This window comes from Platalea leucorodia (assembly GCF_965183815.1).
Source record: "Platalea leucorodia genome assembly, chromosome: 14".
Classification (NCBI taxonomy): domain Eukaryota; kingdom Metazoa; phylum Chordata; class Aves; order Pelecaniformes; family Threskiornithidae; genus Platalea; species Platalea leucorodia.
The window spans coordinates 14,322,693-14,347,258 of NC_138836.1; the positions used below are offsets into that span (position 1 = coordinate 14,322,693).

General features: G+C 39.8%; 1 protein-coding gene across 1 annotated transcript in view; it reads right to left on the reverse strand.

Annotated features, from left to right (window-relative positions):
* Positions 1 to 530: 530 nt before the first annotated feature.
* Positions 531 to 24,566, reverse strand: part of GLP2R (glucagon like peptide 2 receptor) — a gene marked incomplete at both ends in the record, with an annotated part of 43,218 nt that continues 19,182 nt past the window's right edge. The window contains 8 exons of the mRNA XM_082326926.1: positions 531 to 869; positions 3,057 to 3,098; positions 8,642 to 8,780; positions 10,389 to 10,477; positions 17,063 to 17,132; positions 18,361 to 18,421; positions 23,211 to 23,370; positions 24,298 to 24,454. Coding sequence (XP_082183052.1) covers positions 531 to 869; positions 3,057 to 3,098; positions 8,642 to 8,780; positions 10,389 to 10,477; positions 17,063 to 17,132; positions 18,361 to 18,421; positions 23,211 to 23,370; positions 24,298 to 24,454 — 1,057 coding nt within the window. The remainder of the gene's footprint in view (positions 870 to 3,056; positions 3,099 to 8,641; positions 8,781 to 10,388; positions 10,478 to 17,062; positions 17,133 to 18,360; positions 18,422 to 23,210; positions 23,371 to 24,297; positions 24,455 to 24,566) is intronic.

Genomic DNA, 24,566 nt, shown 5'->3' on the forward strand with positions numbered 1-24,566 from the left:
ATATAAATCCTTTCATTTTATTTAAACAAAATATGCCTGGTTTGGCCTGAAACTGGTTTTTTTGAGACGGAGCATGATTTCAGTCTGCGGAGAGAAGAGTCTTCTACACACGTATCTCTATTTATGAAACACACCTATGAAAGAGAAAAACAAATGACTTCTCTGTTATGTGAGTAGAATGGTAGTCAAGCATGGATGAAGCTGCTGGGACATGCTGTGTGTGTCCAGAGCCTACTCATTTCCAGAGTACATCCCGCTCCCCTCTGTACATCTGTTTCAGCTTCAGTTATCTTCCAGGCTGGTCAACTCAAAGCATTTTTTGATCCAGCAAACCCCTTCTACTCCAGCCACACACGTTAGCAACATCCAGATCAACATTTTTCTTGGATTAAGAAGACTGGGACAATTGAGATATTAACTGCTTCCTCCTTGCATTGCACATCCCAGAGGTCTGTACAGTCTGGAGGTGAGAGAAGATCTTTCAAAATATACTGTGGCTGTTGGAAGGTGCTGTCCTAGAGAACAGCTTTCTAAATCTCGCTTTCTTCGAAGACTTCCTCAGTTGTCTCTCCAGTGGTGAATTCTCCTTCGCTACTGTCTGACATGCTTGCCCATGGACGAGACGGGCGAGCACAGCCTGGCTCTGCGCTGAGATCTGTCCTCTGCTTCACTAGCACCTGCTGGAGCTGCATGCCCCAGGGCTTGCTTGCCTCCAGGCACAAGCCGTGTTTGCTGCCAAGGTGCTGTTTTTTTTGTTTCTGTGAACATTTCCTGAGGTATTTTATGTTTTCCCCAAGAAAGCAGAGTTTACGCCCAAAGGGATCCACCAGCAGGAAGCGGGACCACTGCTTCTGGAGCTCTGCTTTCACCTGGGGGGACAAGAAAACAGTCTGTCCATGGTGACGTCTTGTGACCACCCTGGAGGCCCCTAACCCAAATGCTAGCTGTAAAACGAGAGGGACGGTGGAAGTGCTGAGCTTCCTGCGCCTTTGGGGTGCGCCTCGCACCTGGCGAGGTCACTGTAGCGTAGAAACAGACTTGTTTGTTAAGTCAATCTTAAGAGTCCACTCTCTTCACTCTAACTTAGGGAAGTTTTTCCTAGCCCCTGAATCTCTGATAGAATGTGATCCTAATGCATGTGTGTGGGAGAGCTCAAGTGACTTTCATGTTTACAGCCTGATGAAGTGAGGAGGAGGAAAGACCAAGGGCTGTGGAAATGAGGACCATGCAGCTTTGCTGAAGTGTTGTGCTTGGATATCTGGTTTGTTTTGTTAAAGCTTTTTATCTGGCAGCCTGCCTTAAATCCTCAGCAGTGAGTATCCTGCTGCCTGCATCACCCAAGCCAGTGCTGCAGACAGAGGGCAGGCTCCAGGCCCATGCAGAGGAGTGGGACGTGCCCCTGCTCTAATGAGCAGGCCCTTTGGCCGGAGAGTTCAGCTGGACCAGGAGGTAGAAGGCCAAAAGATCAACTTTTAACAGCTGATGAGAGATGCTAGCAGTTAGACAAGTACTCCTGTATTGCAGACAAGTGCCAGCTCTCTTTTTTATTTGAGTAGTTCTGAAATTGCTCCAGGTTGCTTTGTTAAATATTAGGAACCTATGGCCTATCTTTTGTATAAAGCCCATCTCATTTGTTTCACTGGCGTGTTTAAGAAGGTGTCCAAATTCATGTACCTGTGTCAGTGTAGCATGTACCATGCCAGCTGGCTGTGCCAGGCTCTTAAGTACTACAGACACTGGAAACGTGTCTGTTTGTTGCAAGTAGTGGAGGTCTGCACCCAGACCAAATATAAGGGAAGTGCAGACAGTAAGATTCAACTTAGAAAACATTTAAAATTGAGATTAATTCCACAGCCTACATAGCATGATTTTCTGAGGTAGCTTGTAGCAAGTCAGTGTGATAAGGCAAAGGCAGCATGCAGCTGTGATGGTGATGAAGGCACTGGGTTGTATGGGCAGGAGCAGAGCTAGTAGATCAAGAGAAGTGATTGTTCTCCTTTACTCAGTAACTGTTCCACTACCTCTGAATATTGCATCTGATTTTGGGCCCCCATTAAAAGAACTGTGTTGATAAGCTTGAACACTTGCTCTATGAGGAGGGGCTGAGTGAATGGGGCTTGTTCACACTGAAAGTGTAAATACTTCCTATATGAGGAGATCATGGAGGAGATGGACCCAGGCACTCTACACAGGTGTCTGGTAGGGATACAAGAGACAGTGATCATAAATTGAAATAAATAGGGGAAGTTCTAACAGAATATATGGAAAAGATGTTTCCTCCTGAGTACAGTGAAGCACTGGAACAGAGGACCAGAGAGGTGGTGGAACCTCTGTCCTTGGGGGGAGGGGGGTTTCGAAGCTCAGCTGGACAAAACCCTGAGCAACCTGGTCTGAATTCAGTTTTCACCCTACATTGGGCAGGAGGTTAGGTTTCTCTGCTGTCATCTCCTTGCAGAAGAGCCATCACTGATCTGCCAAAATCCTGGCATGGAGCAAATTGAACCCCCAGCTGTCCCTTGAGGCATAGCAGGAGACAACTTCCAGACAAGGAATCCCCTTACATCAAGTTTAGGGATGTCCCAAGCAGTGCATGCATGAAATTACTTTTTCAACATGTTGTTGTCTAAGATATTAAAGCATCCCAAATTTGGTCACCTCATATGGACTTTAGGGGTAAATTAAGAGAGGGTTTAGCGTGGCCAAACATGAAGTCTGGGATTCCAGATGATTAAAGGAGTGGGGTTTAGGTGGCTGACTATAAGCCTCTACTGGTATTTCAGACCCTCCAGGGTATCCATACCTCCACAGTAGCAAGTCAGTGTGATAGGGCAAAGGCAGCATGCAGCTGTCAGGCTGCACTCAGGCTTCAGTGGAAATACTTTGCTTTTGAATCCCAAACCTGTGAGAGGTCTTGCTATTCTCTGCATACAAAACAGTTATACCAGTTCAAAAGAATGCATGCATGTTCTCGAATAAGCAGAGCTAGTCAGCATATTCATCCTTCTTGGCGTCATTACTGATCGACTAAAAACTTTTCTGGTCGCATTGTCACTTACCTCTCCATTAGCAAAGCAATATAAAACTGCTACAAAAAAACCCTGTAAGAGGAAGACAGTAAGAGGGAAAAGTTAGAGTGTACAGGAAATACCTGAAGTTTTAGTTTAAAGATGACATTAGCGTTAAAGCCACAAATATAAACAACGCTGCTTAATTTTCAGAAAGGAAACTAGTTGCCTGTATTTACTTATTATTGAAGTACCCATTAACTTGTTTTTGTACGGTGCCTTAGCAAACGTAGGGCGCGTTCGGTGCAGATGCTGAAGAGAGACTATGCAGCCCAGTTTGATCTTCCGTGTTATCTTCATTTTGCTACCACATCATATTTTTTTTCAAACTACTGCTGTTATACTGTGACTGCTTCTATTTCTAAACATGGTAAAATAAAAAAATGCAGCTTGGGAGTCTCATATTACCCATGTGCTTGTTTGAATTTGTGAATGAGAGGGATCTAATTTGGGTACTTTTTAAAAATTAGTGATATATTAAGTGATTAGTGCTAGTTTAAGGCTCAGCTGTATTAAGTGTTATGGCTATTTTGAATTGCCATTTTTCCTTTGAAATTGATTTAAATAAACACCTTCCAAAAAAAATTAAATCCTAGAGGTAAAACTTGTTTCAAACCAACCCCAAAATTACTCTTTCCATCTTCCTCCTCTCTGTCTGTGTTTGATCTCAGATCAAAACAGCTTACATGCATGCATCTCAGCCTAACAGATTTATTACCATTGCTTCAGGAAATGCACTTCTCTTGGTATGTCTAAACACATCTATGACACAAGTTCTGATGAAGAGAATAAATACTGTTGACTATCAGTCCCAAGGCAATGTTCATATCACAAGTAAAAAGGTGTCATAACCATATATAATACAGCTGACATCACTCAATTGTTTTCACACTCATACTTTTCCAGAAATGTTTCTGTTTTGCCCAGACAAAATCTCAAAAAGCAATTCACGTACACAGCAACTTAAATAATTTTTATTATATCTAGCATTAACCAATAGCATTTTGAGCCTACTTTTAGTTTTCTAGCAATCCTGAGAAGTTTGGAGCCATTAATTCCTTAAGCATATGTGCAGTAAGTATGAAAAAGAACAGTTTATCTGCCACACCAGTGGAAATGGGGGCAGGAGAAATAGCAATCAATCATAATTGTTTTTTCTATGTATTTTATTTCTACTATATTTCGTGCTTCACCTGGGTTATGGTAGCACGATATAGATAATTTTGACATGTCATTTATCAGTGTAACTTTTAAATAGTCCTCTGCATCTAAATTATTTCACAGAAATATGAAAAAAAAAATCACAAAATATTGTGGTCATTAGCATTTGTAATAGATAATATTTTACTATCAGGATAAATTTTAGAATAGTAGTTATAGAAGACTCAGACACTATGAAGAGACATTCTGATGGATAAATACAAATTTAATAGCTTAAAAAACAGTTTTTTATGCAGAACTGCTTCTGCACCTGGAGTTAGTTCTCTTTCTTGGGTAGAAAGTCCATGAAAATCTCTCTGCTGGGTAGGTTTTTTTGTGTTCTGAGCATGAGCTCTAAATTTGGCCTCACAGGCACCACAAACAGAAATAGGATCTAAACTACGTGGTGCTGTTAAGTCCTGTGACCGCTAAGCCTGATGATACCCACTGCCAGAAATGTAGAAACTCACAGATGAGGAGAGGACTTTGTGAATACTAGTGGCACCTCTGTGTTGAACGTAAATTTGTAAATCCCTATGTGAATTTAGTTCACTGCTGCTGTAAGATCAGAACATGCAGTGACAGGCAGAAGCACTGTAAAATCATACCAGAAGGTGGAAAATTCAGTTGACTATTCATGTTTGATGTTCATTTTATATCCTGATTTCTTTAGTGCTTCTTCATATTCATTTTTTTTGCAATACACAGAACTTCATATTTTGAAATCTTTCCCAAATGCCATGATTTCTAAGGCACACATTTTTAAAATGATCACAGTGTGAGGGAAAAAGAAGAATCAGAAATTCAGAAGAAATGTTCATTAGCATAATAACCAGTATGAAGGGATGGATGCACGTGTAAGCTTCACAATTTTTCTTCAGTTCTATTGACAATGGCAATGGGATAAATTACTCATTAGATAACTGGGGTTTATCCACCAGAAAGCAGTATTTTCTCCTGTGGCTAACAGTTTGCATGCATCAGGGAGCCAAGATGTTTATATTGCTCCACTTTCTAAAGCAAAGAAACATCATATCTACAGCAGAATTCGTATTTAGAATTTAATTTTGTGCTCCTTGAAAATGTTTGAGTTAAAACCTCCAGATGAGATCCCAGAGGTAATTGTTTGTCTTTAACAAAACAGTTTAACTGCTTTTTAAAACTACTGAGAAGATTTACAGACTAAACACATGTAATCATGTACAGTTTATGTGCTTTTTTTTGCTAATCCCTTCACAAATAATGCTGTAGCTAAAAAAGAGAATCTGCAGTAAACATTGTCTAAGATCTTTGGGTATTTTTAAAAGAAGTTTTTCTTCTAAAGCGTGCCATGTAGCCGAGCGCGTGCATGTTCCTCTAAAAGGAATGAAGTTTGTGTTTTCTAGCAGGGATGAGTAAGCTATCTTCTATATCAGATTTCTGTGTACAAGCCAGTAAATAAAATTTTCACTTAAAATGATTCTGTGTTTCTTAAAATAACATCTAGTCACTGCAACCTCTCCAAGTAAGGATATGTCTAACTGAGGAACATGTACTTCAACACCATGTCAGCAGGCCCCCTTAGGGTGGTGGCTCCGCATGACCTCCCTTCTGCCTGCCTGGATGTTTTTCTCCTCCAGCTGTAGTGGAAATTTTTTATTAGAGCCTCAATAACAGTGTCAAAGCACAGATGCATACATATGCCAGAGCACTGGTGCATACATACAGGTTAAAAAGAAGGATCACCATAAATTGTGGGAAAAGTGCAATAATGATTGATGATTTCATGTCTCAGGCTGCAGAAGAGGGCAGACATATGTCAAAGTAGCGAGTTAGTGAGTAGTAAGGACTTCTAGCCAGACATATTGCTGGGTGCCTTGTTAAAGAAAGGAGACCTGGAAACTGCTGTCCTGTCTCACCAAGAAGTTCAAGGCAGGAAGATAAGGGTAAAGGACAACTTTGCTAAGCAGGTAATTTAACAGGAGTACTGCCTGAAAAAGTCATTACTCAGCAACTCTGCAGAACACAGATTGAAGCAGACAGCAGTGCTTTGTGCCTGCAGAAAGGCTGGTGTGTCCAGTTCCTAGCCTTTGTAAACTGAAGAGTAAATAGTTACAGTGAAACACAGGTATACTTGTGCATAAGCGGCTGTCTGAGAATCACCATTTAGTTTCAGTATCAGCTCGCTGTGGAATTTGGACTATTTAGGATTGACCATCGTAACAGAGTGTGGCTCCTCCTCGCCTTCGTGCTTGCAGTGAAGATACGAGGTGCAGAGCTGCCAGAGCTACACTCATCCCATTGCTACGTCAAGTTGCTGCCTACTTAGACGCTACTAAGGCAGGGTGACTGAAGGGGAGTCAAGTGCATAAACATCTCTAAAACACTCTGCTGACTGTAGAGGTGAGAAAATTCTTTTCCACCTACAGATGCTAGTCCATCTATCTGTTCGACCTATGTGAGTGCTCTGACAATTTTTTCTCTTAGCTCTAGAAATTTGTTCATGAGTACTTTCTCTGCTCGGGAAAGTTAAATTGCTACCTGATTTACCTTGCGTCTTCTGAGAGAACTGGATATATGGAAACTACATTAAAAAGAGACTCCCTTAAAATCTTAGAATTTATTTTGCTCAATAGCCTGGAAGTATGAGAAATACTTAGTGCCTCACCACAAGTACAGCCATGTCCTAGAGCAGTCACCCAGCTACGAGCTTCTCTGGGTGGAGGCACATCTGCACCTTCTTTTGAATCAAGGCAGGTTAATCTTGATATTACTGCCATGTCTCACAAGGCCATGAGTGGAAGTAAAGGATCATGCAAGTGCTGAGATGTTCTACTCCTTGCTCCTCTGATTACTTTAATTTTCTCCTACCTTTTTAAATCTATAAATATTTAATGTAAATGGTATGAACACTCAGGGGCAGGTGCCAGGGCCTCAAAGCATCCCTTTCCCAGCCAGCTGCTCTAACCACTAAGCCACAGAGTCAGATTCTTTCATCCTCTTTCCTCTCAGTTCATTTTGCATCTTTGGTTGCTGGCTTAAACAGCTTTGTTTGGGCAGGAGGAAACGGTGCTGCGTAAGCCTTATTGCGCACTTCCCTGGAACAGGTTAAACCATCTCCTAGCTGGGGCCAGTGTTGTCTCCATTTCCCAGAGGGGTGCACTAATCAGGGGTCTAGTGGACTTTTTTACTGGTGTCTGTTCACTGAATTTGTGGTGGGTTCCTATGTTTCACTTCTGATGCTTTAAGTGCTTTGTTGAATTTATACTTAAACCCATGAAAGAGACAGAAGCCCCAAACTGAGGTCCTCAAAAGGGCATCTCAGATGACATCTTTGATGCCTATATGTGAACTATGGAGGCCTGAAGTATGTAGGTGCCTGAAGTATGTAGGTGTGGTTTTTGGCATAAATAATGTCTTTGAGTTTTTCTCTAGGCTTTCATGGAAGTACCACTGTTACAACTGCTTAACAGCACACAACTCAGGTGATTCATGGCCACTTTAGTTTCTTGTACAAGACATGTCTTCAATGCACTTGCTCGAGGGCATTAGTCTGGCAGGTGTAACTAGAGTGTGTCCTCTAAGCTGGAACCACACACAAAGCGGTTTCCGCTTATCCTTCACATGTTTCTCCTCACAGCAAATGTTTTAACTCTGCTGGTTGTTCTCACAGTATTCAGATCTGCATCTCCTTTCATCAAACTGCCCCAAATGCCATGTAGTCTACATTCAACTGCTCTTGGAAAAAGTCCTAAAAGGTAAGGGCTACCCCACAGGCCCACTGTGTCAGTGATGTGTCAGTGATGTGTCAGTCATGAACTGACTTCCCCTACTACCCAAGCTAAAGTGAAGCTGATCCTTGTATCTCCTGGTACAAAGAGTCTTAATTGTTTTTTGGTTGTACAGTGGGACAACCACAAGGTCATTGTGGTGTATTTGAAGTATGTTGGACGTGTACTATGCACTGAAAAAGATGAGTCCAGAACGAGCTATCTCCTCAGTATGACTGCAAAGTCAACAGGTCACCTGAAAATCTCGTTAAAAAAAGCTATCCAGTGCTTTTCAGGAATTAATTTATATGAAACATATTTTAAATAGACCACTTTAATCCTGTTTTCAGAACAGGGGTCTGTGATGAACTGTCACCCATTACCAGAGAACACAGGACACACTGTTTCTGAAGATGTCAGACTCCTTTTTTGGTCTTTGGGACTACTGTACTTTGAATATGCAGTTTTTTAATTTTTTATCTTGTCACTGTAGTAGTGTATTTAGAGACATTATAGGTTGGAGCATAATATAAATAAGAATCTGTACATCTGTGGTATCTATAGGTGAGCAACATATATATGTGGATCTATGAGCCGTAAAAACTGTACTTGCAAAACAGTACTTACATGAAATGAGCTCATTGTCAGCTGAATGAAAAGTCTTATGTGTCTTGAAAGTCCTTCCACCTGTTCATCAGTGATGAAGATAAATACAAATTCATGGATCCCCAACAATGGAATCAGCACAAGTGTGGATCTTGCCAATCTTAAAAAGAAAAGGTTTGATTATAGCATTTTTTAAACAACCTTGGTGCAAAAACAAAAAATTCAGCTACAAAGAAATTATTCCAGAAATATTCCTTCAATATTCTGACTCTGGAATGGTATTAGTAAATTTTTTATTTTGAGGACAAATTCCCAGATACAAATTTTGGAGCACACTATATCAGAAAAGTCTGTACAGGAGGGAATCTTGGCTTTGGGTTTAAGGTGAAAAGTTAGGGACAAGAAATTGAACAGGAAGGCCACTATCATGAAACTTATGCTGCTAGGTAACAGAAAAATATTCACCTAGCTAAATATAAGTGATCTGTTAATAGGGTTCTTAGACCTTCCTGTCACTGCTGAAAACTTTATGTAGCTGCATAGAAAGTTTCTACGGTACTGTCGGCAGTCGTCTACTTTTTAAAAATTGCAACCAGAATAATTTTTATGGAAGAGAATCTTCTTTAACAAGTCTGGGAACATGTTTGCATGGATGAAAGAAGAGCTCACAAAAGAGAGTGAGTTCTGAGGAAGACCTGCAATGTGAGGAATAGCTTGAATCTTTGAAAGTTTAGCAAAATTATAAGCGACAGAAAAGAGAATATAATGCAAAACATTAGGCAATGTTAAATACAGGCACTGCTGTCTGTGACTATCGTCATAACAATCTTCCTGTAGCAATCTGGAGAATATAGCTGAGATCCCTTGGACCTTGAATGCTGAAGGAAAATGGAAATACACTTTTTGTTACGGATTTAATACTGGAATTTAATAGGAAGTTAGTAGTGGAATTTCCATCCCCCCTCCCCCTGCCCAGTCATAATGAAAGAATTCATCTTAGTAAGGCAGGACTGTAGTAGCAGACAGGGATTCACAATGCTTTGATTAAAGATACTAAGAACTGGAAAGAACTGGGATGTGGAAAGCAGTTAACAGATCCTCAGGTTTCCATTGATTTAAGTGCAGTTTTCACTGCACCCTTAGCTCCTTGCAGAGCAGCCTGCCCTTGCTGTACCCACAAGATGTGGGAAGATGTTTGTGCAAAGTTCAATTCCAGGACTTTATGTAAGACATGATGTACCACTGAGACTCTGGCCAGGAGAGCCCACACTAGGGCCTGCAAGAGTGCAGGCTAAGGATAATGTTCTCATTTGGGTTTACAAGAAGACCAGGGATGTTCTTGAGCCTGCATCTGTGAAAAAAAGGTAGATCAGAAATGCTAATGTCACTTAGGAATGTCCCACAAATCTTCCACACCTTTTCTTTTGAGAACCTTTTGTCACACTCAAGGAAAAAACGTGTCACAACAGTAGAGGCCACAGGTGTACAGTGATGATACCTGAGAGCAGAGATCTTACTGCATTGGGAAGTACTTGACAAAATGCCCATAATACTCAGCGCACAGGTGCTGACCTGCCTTTACCTCTCAGATAAGAAAATGTTTGTGGAGCCTGTTTCCCCACGTGGCTTTCCTATATCATAGTCTGAATATCTGTTACACCTGGTTGGTGGTAGGTGAATGTATAATCTGCAAGGGCAAACTGGCAACCTTCTGATGTTGTGAGAAAAAAAAAAAAGGGCTCGGACTTCTTTGTTATTTATTACATACCTGTATTTGTAGTCATGAAAGCTCATTTGTTGAGCTTTTAGTTTGGAAATCAGCATTCTGAGAATTTTTAAGAAGATGCCAAAGTTAACCTTGAAAGAAAATACATACGGGTTACTTACAATAAATGTTATGCCACTACTCACATAGCTCTTAGAGAAATGTAAAGTTGATATTAAACATTTGTAAAACCTGTCACCAGATAACCAGAATGCACTTGTGATCCCATCAGAACAGAAGCAGGTTGTTACCACAGCTGCAGCAGAGACCACAGAGCAGAAGTGACAGGCTCTGCTGATAGCAGCTCTCTCCAAATGAGGCAGTCAACAGAGTTTATATACCTTTAGGTCATACAACTCTTCACCAAACCATGACAGGATGTGGTAAAAAACAGCAGTGATTGAAGTTTTTCAGATAAAGAGGCTCTAGACAGCCAGACAAGGTGGCCCTGGGCATTCTTTTATGAATAATTCACTCCTTTGTTAATTAAATTGTGCTGACTTGGCCAAGACCAATCTGCAAATATTTCTTTTCTAATGAGGCCTGCAAATGCCTATGAGACATTAACTATTTCACTTCCACAAACGAAAAGTCATATGCAAAAAAATTATTAAGGTGCCAAAGTTGAGAAACTTAGCATTGCCTTATTCAGCCTGATTTAGGTATACATTATCATATATGATCTTCCAGTACAAAATTACATTTTAATTTTACAACAGAATTCTGCTTCCTCATTTTTGGGGATGGCCAATTATTCAGGACTACTTTTCTTGTCTTCTTTTGATGTGTAGGTATTACTGCTGGAACCCTAGTTTTTGTTCTACGTAAAGAATTGAACGCTTCTCATGCTGTTCTCCCCAAATGTGCACAGAACATCACAGTGTTCTAAGTGGATATTATTCCTTAAAAAAAAAAAAAAAAAAGACAACTAAAACATAAATACGCGGAGGTCCAAACTGTAAGATCTCACCAGTTAGAGGTGCTTTGGTTTGATTTTGCAGAGCAATTAGCATCAACATTATACTACTAAGAGTGTCATACTTGTTACTTCAGCTGCAACAAGAAGTGCTCAACCCTTACCCCATCGGCTGTCTGGATGTTCAGAAAGCAAAAACCAGAAGTCAATAGGCAGTTGTGGTATTTTGCCTAGCATTGTGTATGAACTTGGGGACAGAGACAGAGTTGGAAAGCAATTTTCTGAGGCAGCACAGAACTACCTTAAGCTCAGGATCTTTTTTCGTCATGAAGCACCCTCTTGTCATTCATGCATCTCTGTTCCTAAAGGGCATGTCTTGCAGACTGTTCTCTCCTGTTTTATTCTGCAGAAACAGTTCATCTTGTGGGCATCTCTTTGGACAAGTTAGGAGAGATATAGATGTGCACATGTACAAGAGGGGTGAGTTATCTTTAAATGGATGACACTACTTCTGGTCTTTCCTAACTTTTAGAATTTGAATTCTCCTTTTACTGTATTTTTTTTTTTCACAAATACAAAAAATTCATCATAGTCAACACTATAAGGTTCTTCAAAAGTAGAGCTAGCGAGAATTTCCATCCAAACTTACTTTTGTCTGGAAAATTTGGTTTATTCTAAAAATGATTTTCCATTATGAACTTTATCTTTTCACAGAAAACACTAGAACTTCATTGAAAATGACTGCCATAAGACCGAAATATTTTTACTCTCAATGTTTCATAGAAAAGACAGAATTTTCACTAGAACATGGAAGCAAAATCACAAAATCACAGAATGGTTAAGGTTGGCAAGGACCTCTGGAAGTCACCTTGTCCAACCCTCCTACTCAAGCAAGGCCACCTAGAGCAGGTTTCCCAGGACCGTGTCCAGATGGCTTTTGAATATCTCCAAGGATGGAGACTCCACAACCTCTCCAGGCAATCTGTGCCACTGCTTGGTCACCCTCACAGTGAAAAAGCCTTTCCTGATATTCAGAGGAAACCTCTTGTTTCAGTTTGTGCCCATTGCGTCTGGTCCTGTCACTGGGCACCACTGAAAAGAGCCTGGCTCTGTCCTCTTTGCACCCTCCCTTCAGGTATTTATATGCATTGATGAGATCCCCTGAGCCTTCTCTTCTCCAGGCTGAACATTCCTGGCTCTCTCAGCCTTTCCTTATGGGAGAGATAGGTCCAGTCCCTTAGTGGCCCTTTGCTGATCTCTCCCCAGTATGTCTGTGTCTCTCTTGTACTGGGGAGCCAAGAACTGGACACAGCACTCAAGGTGTGGCCTCACCAGTGCTGAGCAGAAGGGAAGGATCACCTTCCTTGACCTGCTGGCAGTGCTTTGCCTAAGGCAGCCCAGGCTACCATTTGCCGCCTTTGCCCCACAAGGGAACATTGTTGGCTCATGGCCAACTTGGTGTCTGCCGTGGCCCCTAGGTCCTTTTCTGCAAAGCCACTTTCCAGCTGGCCAGACCCCAGCATATACCGGTGCCTCAGGTTGTACCTCCTCAGCTGCAGGACTTTGCACTGCTCCATGTTGAAATTCATGAGGTTCCTGTCAGCTCATTTCTCCAGCCTGGAAAGGTCCCTCTGGATGGCAGCACAGTCCTCTGGCATCTCAGCCACTTCTTCCAGTTTGCTGTCATCTGCAAACCTGCTGAGGGTACACTCTGCCCCATTGCCCAGATCATCAATGAAGATGTTAAATAGGATCGGACCCAGTACTCAGTACACTGCTAGTTACTGGCCTCCAATTAGATGTTGTGCCATCTTCTGGGCCTGGCCATTCAGCCAGTTTTCAGTTCACCTCACCGTCTGCTCATCCAACCCATACACTGAATTGGTCATTACAATGGCTATGCCATGGTCCCTATGTCAGCGCTGTTGAAGGTCTCAGCAGGGTGATCCTATTGTAAGTACTGATACAATGTACTAGTAAGTACCCCACAATAAAAATATAAAAGTATTTACTAGCAGCTTGGGATTACAGCTAGAAACAGCCATTTCAATACAAAATCTAAAAAGCTAGCTATGTGCAAAGACTCTAATGCAATGTGGGACAAAGAAACCCAAATCATACATGGAGTTTTTAAGATCAGTGTTAAGACCTACGTCCATCATAGTCTCTTCCAGTTCTCCACCACTAAACTCAGATAATGATTTCCTTTTTGAAGTACTCTGAAATTCTGGGTGGCAATAATATATATACAAGCGAGGTGCCATCATTCTATTCCAGGCTGACAATACATGAATAGAGCTGCTCAGGAAATAGCAACACACAAACTAGTATGGCGTTTTCCCCATGGCACTTTTATTTTAAACAAAACAGGACTGTGGAATAAGATCCAATAAGAATCATATCATGGAAAAGACCTTTGAGATCATTAAGTCCAACTGTTAACCTAGCACTACCAAGTCCACCACCAACCATGTCCCTAAGCACCACATCTACACATCTTTTAAATACCTCCAGGGATGGGGACTCAACCACTTCCCTGGGCAGCCTGTTCCAGTGCCTGACTACCCTTTTGGTGAAGAAGTTTTTCCTAATATCTAATCTCAATCTCCCCTGGCACAACTTGAGCCCATTTCTTCTTGTCCTATCGCTTGTTACTTGGGAGAAGAGACCAACCCCCACCTCACTACAACCTCCTTTCAGGTAGTCATAGAGAGCAATAAGGTCTCCCCTCAGCCTCCTTTTCTCCAGGCTAAACAACCCCAATTCTCAGCCATTCTTCATAAGACTTGTCCTCCATACCCTTCACCAGCTTCAGTGCCCTTCTCTGGACACTGTCCAGCACCTCAATGTCTTTCTTGTAGTGAGGGGCCCAAAACTGAACACAGTACTTGAGGTGTGGCCTCACCAATGCCGAGTACAGGGAGACAATCACTGCCCTAGTCCGGCTGGCCACACTATTCCTCATACAAGCCAGGATGCCATTGGCCCTCTTGGCCACCTGAGCACACTGCTGGCTCATGTTCAGGCGGCTGTGGACCAACACCCCCAGGTCCTTTTCTGCCAGGCAGCTCTCCAGCCACTCCTCCCCCAGCCTGTAGCGTTGCATGGGGTTGTTGTGACCCAAGTGCGGGACCCAGCACTGAGCCTTGTTGAAACTCATACAATTGGCCTTGTCCCATTGATCCAGCCTGTCCAGGTCCCTCTGTAGAGCCTTCCTACCTTCAGGCAGATCAACACTTCCACCCAATTTGAAGTCGTCTGCAAACTGACTGAGGGTGCACTCAATCCCCTCCTCCAGGTCATTGATAAAGATGTCTTGATGATCCCAGAGATCTTTTCCAACCTTAATGATTCTACTATTCTACGATTCTATGTCTCACAAGAAAAAGTTTAGGAACTTTTGGCCTGTACACCAGTTTATGCTCCATGAGGAAAAGGTCTAGCTGCCACTTCTCCTTCACCACTTCAGGGACTCAATACTACAAGTCTCAACAGACAGGCAATTCGCTTTAAGAAAGTCATCCCAGGAAGAAGCTGAGCCTGGTCCTCTATACACATTGCTGGGGGGTGAAACAGCTTCAACAGTCCTCTAGCTGCTGTTTGTTCTTCTGTAGAAAGATGTCATAGAATCATAGAATTATTTAGGTTGGAAAGGACCTTTGAGATCATCAAGTCCAACCGTTAACCTAGCACTGCCAAGTCCACCACTAAACCATGTCCCTAAGCACAACATCTACGTGTCTTTTAAATACCTCCAGGGCTGGGGACTCAACCACTTCCATGGTCAGCCTGTTTCAATGCTTGACAACACTTTCAGTGAAGAATTTTTTCCTAATATCCAATCTAAACCTCCCCTGGTGCAGCTTAAGGCCATTTCCTCTTGTCCTATCACTTGTTACTTGGGAGAGGAGACCCACCCCCACCTTGCTACAACCACCTTTCAGGTCGTTGTAGAGAGCTATGAGGGCTCCCCTCAGCCTCCTTTTCTCCAGGCTAACCAACCCCAGCTCCCTCAGCTGCTCCTCATAAGACTTATGCTCTAGACCCTTCACCAGCTTCCATAAAATGTCCATAAAGTCTAACATAGTGCTGTATCTTTAACACTTTTTCTGTATTTTCTAATACTTAATGACTGTAAGCACTGGTAATGATCAGAGGTTACATGCTCAGAATAAATTAAACTGCTGGGGCTATCTGAATCTGTGAAATAGCACCAAGGCAGAAGATCCCAAAATGTAATATAAAAAAACAATGATTAAAAATTATGTTAGAGGAATAACTTATATGTGTATTTATCTATTTACATATAAATGTAAGCTGACCTGTCTTTTTGCCAAGTTTAGTTAGAGGGATTTTGAACAAAAGTTTATCCATTCTGTCACTTTATGTCCACCTTGATATTTCTGTGTATTGGTCTGTAGTAGGAAACTATATCTTATTTGTTCCAAAATATCAAAGGACAAAAATGGCACTAATTACAATGAAAAATGAAGGAAAAAAACTCAGGAAAAAGTATTTTCCTCTAGTTTTGGGTGATGATGACAGGAGCTCTCCAAGTAGTGATATGAATATCTGAATTAAAGTTAGAAAGTTATCTTTAGAAATATCATTATACCTAGCCTGAACTTTGTGTGTTACAGCTCTTGTCTATTTTCTACCATCCTTTTGCTGTACTCTCCTGGCCCCATATGCACTCATTGTTATTTCTACTGAAGACAGCAATTGGATCCCCTCTTAGCCTTCTCTTCTTAAGTCTGAACAAACCCCATTCTCTCAGCCTCTTTTGGTACATCATGTGCTCCAGGCCCCAACAGTCTTGATGGCCTCTGCTGGACTGTCTCCAGTATGCTAATGTCTTAAAAATGGATATAGTATTCCAGATGGGCTCTCTGAAATGCTGAACAGAGAGGAATAATCATTGAATGCATCAATTCCTCAATATTACACTTTGAGCAGTCCTTCTTTTACTCCCCGTACACATTTGCGTACATGAATAAAGTACATCTCTACTCTACAATATTTGCATCTGTCTAGCTAACAAATCACTTATTCCTCTAATCCTTTTATGCCTTGCTGACTGCGTGAGAATATAACATGTTCTTGACTCACACCATAGTCCCACTTATCAAAATTCTGTGTTCATAATCATACCCTCATGAGTTGTTTTGATCATGCTATTTCCATCTCTTCATTATCACCGCCTTTCAGGTGTACATTTTTGCATTTATTTAAGAAAAAAATTCATAACTCAGTCTTGTCATGCTATACTTAATTTTTTTCATTATGTGAATGCTTTCTCCCCATGACCATCAGTACTTCTGCTGCTAATTCTCTGCATCCTTGTTATCATAAGATCCTCCTCTATAGAGAATCTGGAGCTTTCTAGTGGTGCTCATCACATGGTAGCACTCTCCTAAGTAACCTGCTCATTGAGAAAATGACAGTAAAAATATGAGAAGTAAAAAATATGAGAAGCAAAAAATATGAGAAGCAAAAGGCTACATGTTTGATGGAGCTGTAGCTGTGCAGAATTCACTGCACAGATAAAGAGCAGCGTTTTGAGAGGTTGACATTGAAATCTTTCTTGTGTGTAGATAGACATAAAGGAAGCTATGCCCATCCACCCACAGTAAGAAACTTCATTTACAATTTTTTCTGTCTCATCTTTTCTAATTAAAGAATTGGATTATACTTGGAGAAAGGGTCACCAAAGACAATCACACTTCGGCATGATATTAGGAACAGATGAAATAATTCTTACTGCAATGGAAAACAACATTGGTCCTCGGATGATCCACCAGATTCCCATGTGTTCGTTTGTTACCCAGCACCTGAAGAATAATTTAAAGTATAATTACATCCTTTTCATAGAAAAAAATTAGAAAGCTTACATAACCTATGTATTTATTTCAAAGGGAAGTTGACAAAGTTCAACTTTTTCAGGTGGCACTCAGAATAAATTCAATAAAACTAGGAAGAGTCTCACCAACGACTGTAATTGTATTTATTCTGAAGATCTTTCCACCAGAATGTTGAGAGAGGTTTCCCTAGACTTCAAACTTCAGAACTATCTGGCAAACTCAGTCTTTGGATCCACACAACAACTGTACATGGCACCAAACCTTCATAATGGAATTCATCCTACTCAAATTTATCTATCTGAAACTGGAAACTGGAAATGGGCAAACTATGAATTGTGAACATGGTTCTTGACCTGCTAAAAAGTATGCATACTGTTTCCTTGAAGCTATCTCCTTTTCTCCTGCTCTAACCTTCTAATTTGTCCTATGCACATGTTCCTTCTTGCTAACTAGCATGAAACTCTCTAGGATCTTGGCTTGTCATTTATCATCTATATAACATCTAACTCTATGAGACTGATATTGTTGCTTAATAACTATATTGGTGTTCCAAACAAAACTCTCTAGGAACCATGAATAAAAAAAAGGAACAAAAAAAAATCATACATAAACCCCAAAGTTTATGTGATGCTATTAACAGCATCACTGAAGACCAGAAGACTGGAAAAATAATGCTTACTAGTGCAAGTTACTCTTACTGATTCATTCACCGAATACTGAACACATTCATTTAATATCCAGTTTTAGTGAATATCAGTTTTTTGTCATTATCCTCCATAACCAATATTTTTTTTCAAAATGGCAGTGAGTACTAATTAAACTCAAAGTGTGGATGGTCTCCAAGGAAAGCACTGGTCCCCTTTTCTTACTAACAAGATGCTCTCCATGAAGATGTTTCTGCTGACAATTTGCTTCATGTAAGTAGATGAACATTGGATGCCATAGCTTTCATTTCAGGAACAGTGAATGTTCATTCTACTTCTTGATTTATGCATAAGTAAATCTGAGAATTCCTAGAAGTAGTTTAATGTAAAAGTACTAAAATGAACCTAGAAAATGTAACAAGTATTAATAGGTGCTGTATAATCTTAATATAATCTAGTAGTCAATACTTGTGTCAATTACTGTCAAGGGCTTCCAGAAAAATTAAGCAAGCAGGAAGCCAGTATTCTAAGGCACATTTTATTTAGTAACCTACCCTGTGTTCTCCAGTTTTGATCTGCTTATTCCCCAAGGGCCCACAAACAGGATAGGAACAACTGAAAAGAAAAGGAGTCAATTACAGCCAAGATTGTGGAATGGTTTATACAAGACACAGATATGTTAGTGTGGTGCAAAGACATATGTTTTTCACTCTTCCATTTAGAACTGTACAAAAATCAACCTGATCCTGGCTTTCCCCATTTGTAGTTCAAATACAAAATGAAATTTCATTGTATAGTTGAATCTTGCATTTTCAGACTGATATATACATATATATACACACATACACTGCTGATCTGTCCAAATCTTCTAAATTCTTGACCCTGAGGATTCAAAATAAGGACTCACTTGAGGCCTCACAGACTACCTAAGGCACCAGTTATTAACATTATTATTTGTTGAACCTTAAAGAGTTTTCAGTGGAGGCATGGAACTCTGTCTAGTTAATTAAAACAACTAACAAAGGCTTGTTTTCCTGGCTTACCTTTCCTGGACCCCTTAAAGATAATCCATGGTCCCATTCCCCTATTGTTGTCCCCCCTCCTGGAGATCATAGACTGCAAACTGAAAAAAAACCCCTGATATAAAGGATTACTACACTATTCCAGTGGTCTACAAATGTGCAGGCACAAGCTTCAATCACAAGCACAAGACACGTGAGCTACAAAAGGCAGGCGTTTGATTGGATTGTCAACCCAATAACACACAGGAGATTTTCTGGTGGATGTGGCAGAAAGGAAAGGAGATGTGGGTCACTGGGGCCAGAACGATCCTGTTCAGGATTCTGGGACACTAGCTAAGGTCATGGGGAGAGCTGGAGTGTGGCAACTCAGGGAAAGGGCCAGAAGTAAAATAATCTCAGAGATAATAGACCTCTGAGTGGGTAAAATGGGGAAAGAGATAGAGAGGATCTCACTTGGGTGGGAGATGGCATTTGTGCAATAAGTGAGTCTGAGAGAACAATCAGGGCATGGACCACTTGGGAAGGGAGCTACACGTCCAAGGGAATATGAGGTTGTCCCGTGGGGAAAGGTGATACCCGGGAGGATGAGGTGATGTTATCAAGTGCAGTGCCTGGACAGTAGCTGAGGAAGTGTGTCTCAGTAGGTGTAAGCATGGTTCACCCCTGCTGGCTCAGCAGCAGCAGCAGTACTACAAATGTCTGTAAGACAGGTGCCAGATGTCCCATCTTAGTAGTAATTCTAATAAATATAAATAAGAAATTAAGTTAATTAGTGGGAAAAGGCCTTTAGGAAATCAGTGAATATGACACAGATATGAGAGAAATGGAGGGGACTGACAGGGAGATGATCATTATTATTTATACTCTTACAGTAGTGAGCAAATTTCTTAACAGACTTGTCCCATTGCAGTTTGAAGAAGGAATAAAATGATTAGTCCCTGTTCCAACGATCAAAGCAACAAATGGATTTAGAGAAGTGGGAAGAGTGAGGAAGCAATGAGACAACACTAACCAGCATGAAAGACAGTGGTCTTCGTGTGTCAGCAGCCTGTATGCTAATACAACCATATTAATATAGCACAAGAGATCTGTGGGAGGGAACAGAGAAATCAAGTCATAGATAGTGAGAAGGACCTTCTGAAGTGTAAAGCACAGAAGAGAAGAAAGCCCAGAGGCTTGGCAATGGAGTGTGGTGTTATGCTTTGATGGAAACTTTTAATAGATGAGGAAGGATGGGAATGAGTGTGAAAGTGAAGGAAAGTAGTTAACATCTGATGAGGAAGAAGCAAAAAAGGAAAAGGAGGTATGCCAAAAATAGGATAGCATGTTCAAAACTTCAAGCCTGAAAAATAATCTTCACAGCAGCATAGTGAATGAATACAGGTAAGGATGCTGTAGGATGTAAGACAACTTCCAATGTGACTATATCTAGAGATACATGGAAGGATTAAGGTAATATCTCACTTCTCTTAAACGTTGAAATAATTCACTCTTCAAGAGTACTTGTCTTCTTCCTTTGGTTCTAGAGAGAGTCTCGGTATTAGTTACCTATATTTAACCTTGTTAGATAAAATTAATCCCCTCCTACATTGGGTAGACTAAACTAAAGATTTAAGCACTACCTGATTCTAAGAACCCACAGGAAGTCTGATATGAAAACACCACTCAAAGCACTCAATGAACACAGCATAAACCATACTGGGGGAGCAGAGGAAGGACAGAGGTTGGGAGATGGCATAAGGATGAAAAAATTAAGAATTCTGTTTTAATCATATGGAGCTTGACTTCATAGTTAGATAATCAGGAAAGTTTTAATTTTTTTAATGTTAACTACTTAATTTCCCTGTAAACATAAAGAAGTTGGTCCAGAATACTTGGGACTCATCATTGACTGTGCAGAAAAGGATATAGGAATGTATTTTATCTTTTTTTTTATCAAGATCCTTTACCCAGAGAAACTAGACTTTATTTGGGACAAGACCAATTTTCTGAGATAATTCTAACCAGCAGATTTCTATCCGGGTACCAAAATGCATCATTTGAATATTCCAGTTACTCTTTTGTATTTGTCCTGACAAAAGATTATTATCCCCAGAGATGTTGCAATATGTACCTAGATTTAGTCACCGAATCTGAGCTGTAATATACTGGCATATATGTACATATCATTCTCAGTTTAAATGTGTGAGTGGATTTGGTGAAAAAAAATTCATATGTGGAATTTCACATCTGCCTTGGAAGCTGGAAGAACTGCATTTGAGTATCTAGTATTGACTTTGAGCTACCGTGTCCCAGATGATCGATGATTAGTTTCTTTAGGCTTTTCTTATCTCTTCATCATAGGTATTAAATACTGATTTACATCAAATTGTGTACTATGTTAACCTGATGAAGTTAAACTTCAACTTAGCTTGAAGATCAATACTTCTGTTTCAGATGTGAAAAAAATAACTGCTTTTTCCCAGTATGCAATGACATGCCTTTCCCCATAGTACATGCTTCCTCAATTAAAAGCAATTTTTCCTGAAGCTCCTTTCTGATCTGAATGTCAAAATATCAGGTTATGCTATACAATGAAATAATTTTGATTTAAACAATAGATCATCCTTTTTGTTTTACACATGAGAAATGAAACTTTCCCAAGGTTAAAGCATTTGCTTTGTATGCATGGACTGACATTTCTGAAAACATGTGTGTTCCCATTGCAAACACCTCTGTTTAATCCTTGTTCTGTACATTCAGCTCTTTCCACATTATTAAATTGTTACCATGTTGATCAGTAATGAAGGCTCTGCATTTATCATCTGGGCCTCAGAACTCCTTGGTTTCTCAGGAGCCTAGACTAAAACAACCTGAATTTCTTAACTTCTGGAGATATGCTGGTTTTTATCTGGTCTTTAAAGAACTAAGAGGTGTGAGCTGATGAACAGTCTGTTAGAGTTCTTCTATTGTTACAGAAAGCTAGATAAAATCTTATTTTGGATTTAAATCTGTAAAACAAGAAGAAAAGAGCATGGGTGTTCTTATTGTTAACAAAAGGGAAAAAATTGGCACAATGTCAACTGAGTTTTACAGTTATTTGTAACTAATTGATTTTATACTGCAAAATTAAATGTGCCACTGCCAAAATTACTGGGTTTGAGTACTTTTTTATTGATCTCCGATAACAAGATTACACAATGCACAAAGTGAAGCAATCTGTTGTACTGACATCTTCAGAACCATGCATACAATACTATCTCACGTGTATTCAAAACCTGGTTCAAATGCTATAAGAGACAAAAGTCAGATATCTTTTAATCTTGTCAGTAGTAGTAACCACAGGCCATTTCTATAAAAGAGTTAATGTTTCTGGGTTCTTTAATGCATATTTATTCTTTCAGATCAGCTAGTTTTGCCCTAAATTATCTTGTGTACTTCAACAGGGTTTTCTATCATGCTTTTGAAACATTTTTCTCAGGTTTCTCCCTGTGTGGTATTTTAGATGCTTAAGTCCTGTTTTGGATCTTGCTTTAAGCATTGGCATTTTTCTACAGCAATGATTCTTTGTTAATAAATTAATACAGTCATATTAGAAAAGCATGAAAAATGGCCTTATCACTTAATTCTAGGAATTTCTCCAGTAGGCTATTTTTTTAGATGCTATCCAATTCCCATTTCAAAATTCGAAATGTAAGGTAGATGTCAAAGAGAAGTAACATGAATTGTCTTCGTTCCCTGTGATTGTTACAGAGAGAGCCTGGTACAACTTTTACTCAACTAAAACTGAACGACTTGAATTACCGTCAAACTGAAAGAGAGTTTGCCACAGCCTTGATAACAATAACCAAAAATTTCCGTTAAACATGTAAATGTTGTAGCATTCCAGCTGTAATGATTATAATTTCATTGTCCTTACTCCATGAAAAATGCCTGAAATATGAAACCTGAATCATGCAGCATTTCAGATTTTCCTCTAACTTAAAGCGCACTTTAGAACTTTAAGGTCAGTTAGGAAGGTGAACATATAAAAGAAAATTTTTGATGCTTAGACATCTTTGCTATGTAGGTGCTCTATCACAAAGGAAGACAATGAAGTTGCTGATAGGGCCATAATATTCAGTGACGACAGAAAATACAGCCAAATATAGTCAAATTTCTTCTTGTTCTGTCCACTAGGCTACTGTTTTCTTATGAAACAATTCACCGATTTCCTGTATCTGCAGGTCAAGCTGAACTGCAATGAATGTAACACTGCTGGTATACCTTTACTGACAATCAATGACTTCAAAACAAATAAACAAAAAAGAGTTCAGATTTTTTCTTTCCTCAGTACAAAGTATCCACCACTGACTCAAAAAAGTACCACAGAATCAAGAACTTGGAAATTGTTAAGTACTTACCCCATCCTATCACAATATATGTCTGTAGCAGTCGTCTTTCAGAGAGTACAACTGTTATCAGTAGCGTATGCAGATAAATTCCTTCTACTAATAGCCAAAAATAATTTGCTCCAACAAAGTAATGCATGAGAAACTGGGCAGTCCTGCAAATGACTACAATCTGTAGAAATGAGAGACTGGGAATCATTGTTAATATATAAAAGCTCTGACAAATCCTGTATTTCTCTTGTTACTTTAGCAACCATTTTAAAACTAGCACATATGGTTCAGTCACATCTCACAAGACTCTCCTTACTGCTTGGGAGAGGCTGGAGGGGAGTGCAACAATTTAAAGGTTTCTACATTGTCAGAGATTTTGAGTGGAGGTGACAAGTAGGAAAAGACAGGGACAGTGTAGGCTGGGGTATGTGTTCTTTGTGATCGATGTGATCGGCATATCAGACTTCTTATTGATGAGCTATTAAAATAATAGTCACCATTAACATCTTGCAGATAATTTTGCTTGTTGACATGGGCAAACTATATTCATACAACATCATACAAATATAATTTATCCAGTGGTCGCAAATGAGAGATGTTGTTATTCCATTACCTAAACAAGTGTAAGAAAACGAGTACATTTTCCTAGTACAGAAAAGCCTTTAAACTATTTTTTTCTCTTAGTGTTCTTTCATGGCAAATACACTGTTTGATAACATTGTCTTAAAAGCAAGATTTGTGTGCATTGCATTGTGCTATGCATAGCGAGTGAATAAATACAGTGTTATGTAAGTGCCAAATAAATGCGTAGATTTCTTCCTAAAAACTACAGGTGTAAGTTGTTTTGCTTAATTGGATGTTTCTAAATATAACTATTGATTAACTGGTTGTTTCTATACAAGGCTTCATATAAAATCAATCTATTACTACTTATCAAATCAGAATTTTTTTATTGATTTTCCCAAGCTTTATCAGCAAAATTTCAGCATTCAAAGAGCAGCTAACAAACCCCTCAAAACTTGCCCCCACATGGCAAACTTCTGAAACTGTAACTGTTCACGGCCAGTAGCAGCACACATTTACCATTAGCAATGAACTAACAAGTTACCTCAGGACTGAGGTATAATATCCATCCAGATTCATCATTTGGTCTTTTGGAGTAAATATTGTAGTATACAGTGTCTTTTATAAGAACTGCTGTGGCGCGCAAGATAAAAGATGCAAATAAATTCATATGGATATAGTTTCTTGTGCAGTGAAGTTTTCTGTAGGAGAAAAAATAATGTATAAATCCTCTGGAATACATTTAATTTGCATAAATAAAAAAATACTGTTGTATTCATATCGTTGCCATCAATGGATTTTGCTTAGCAAAAA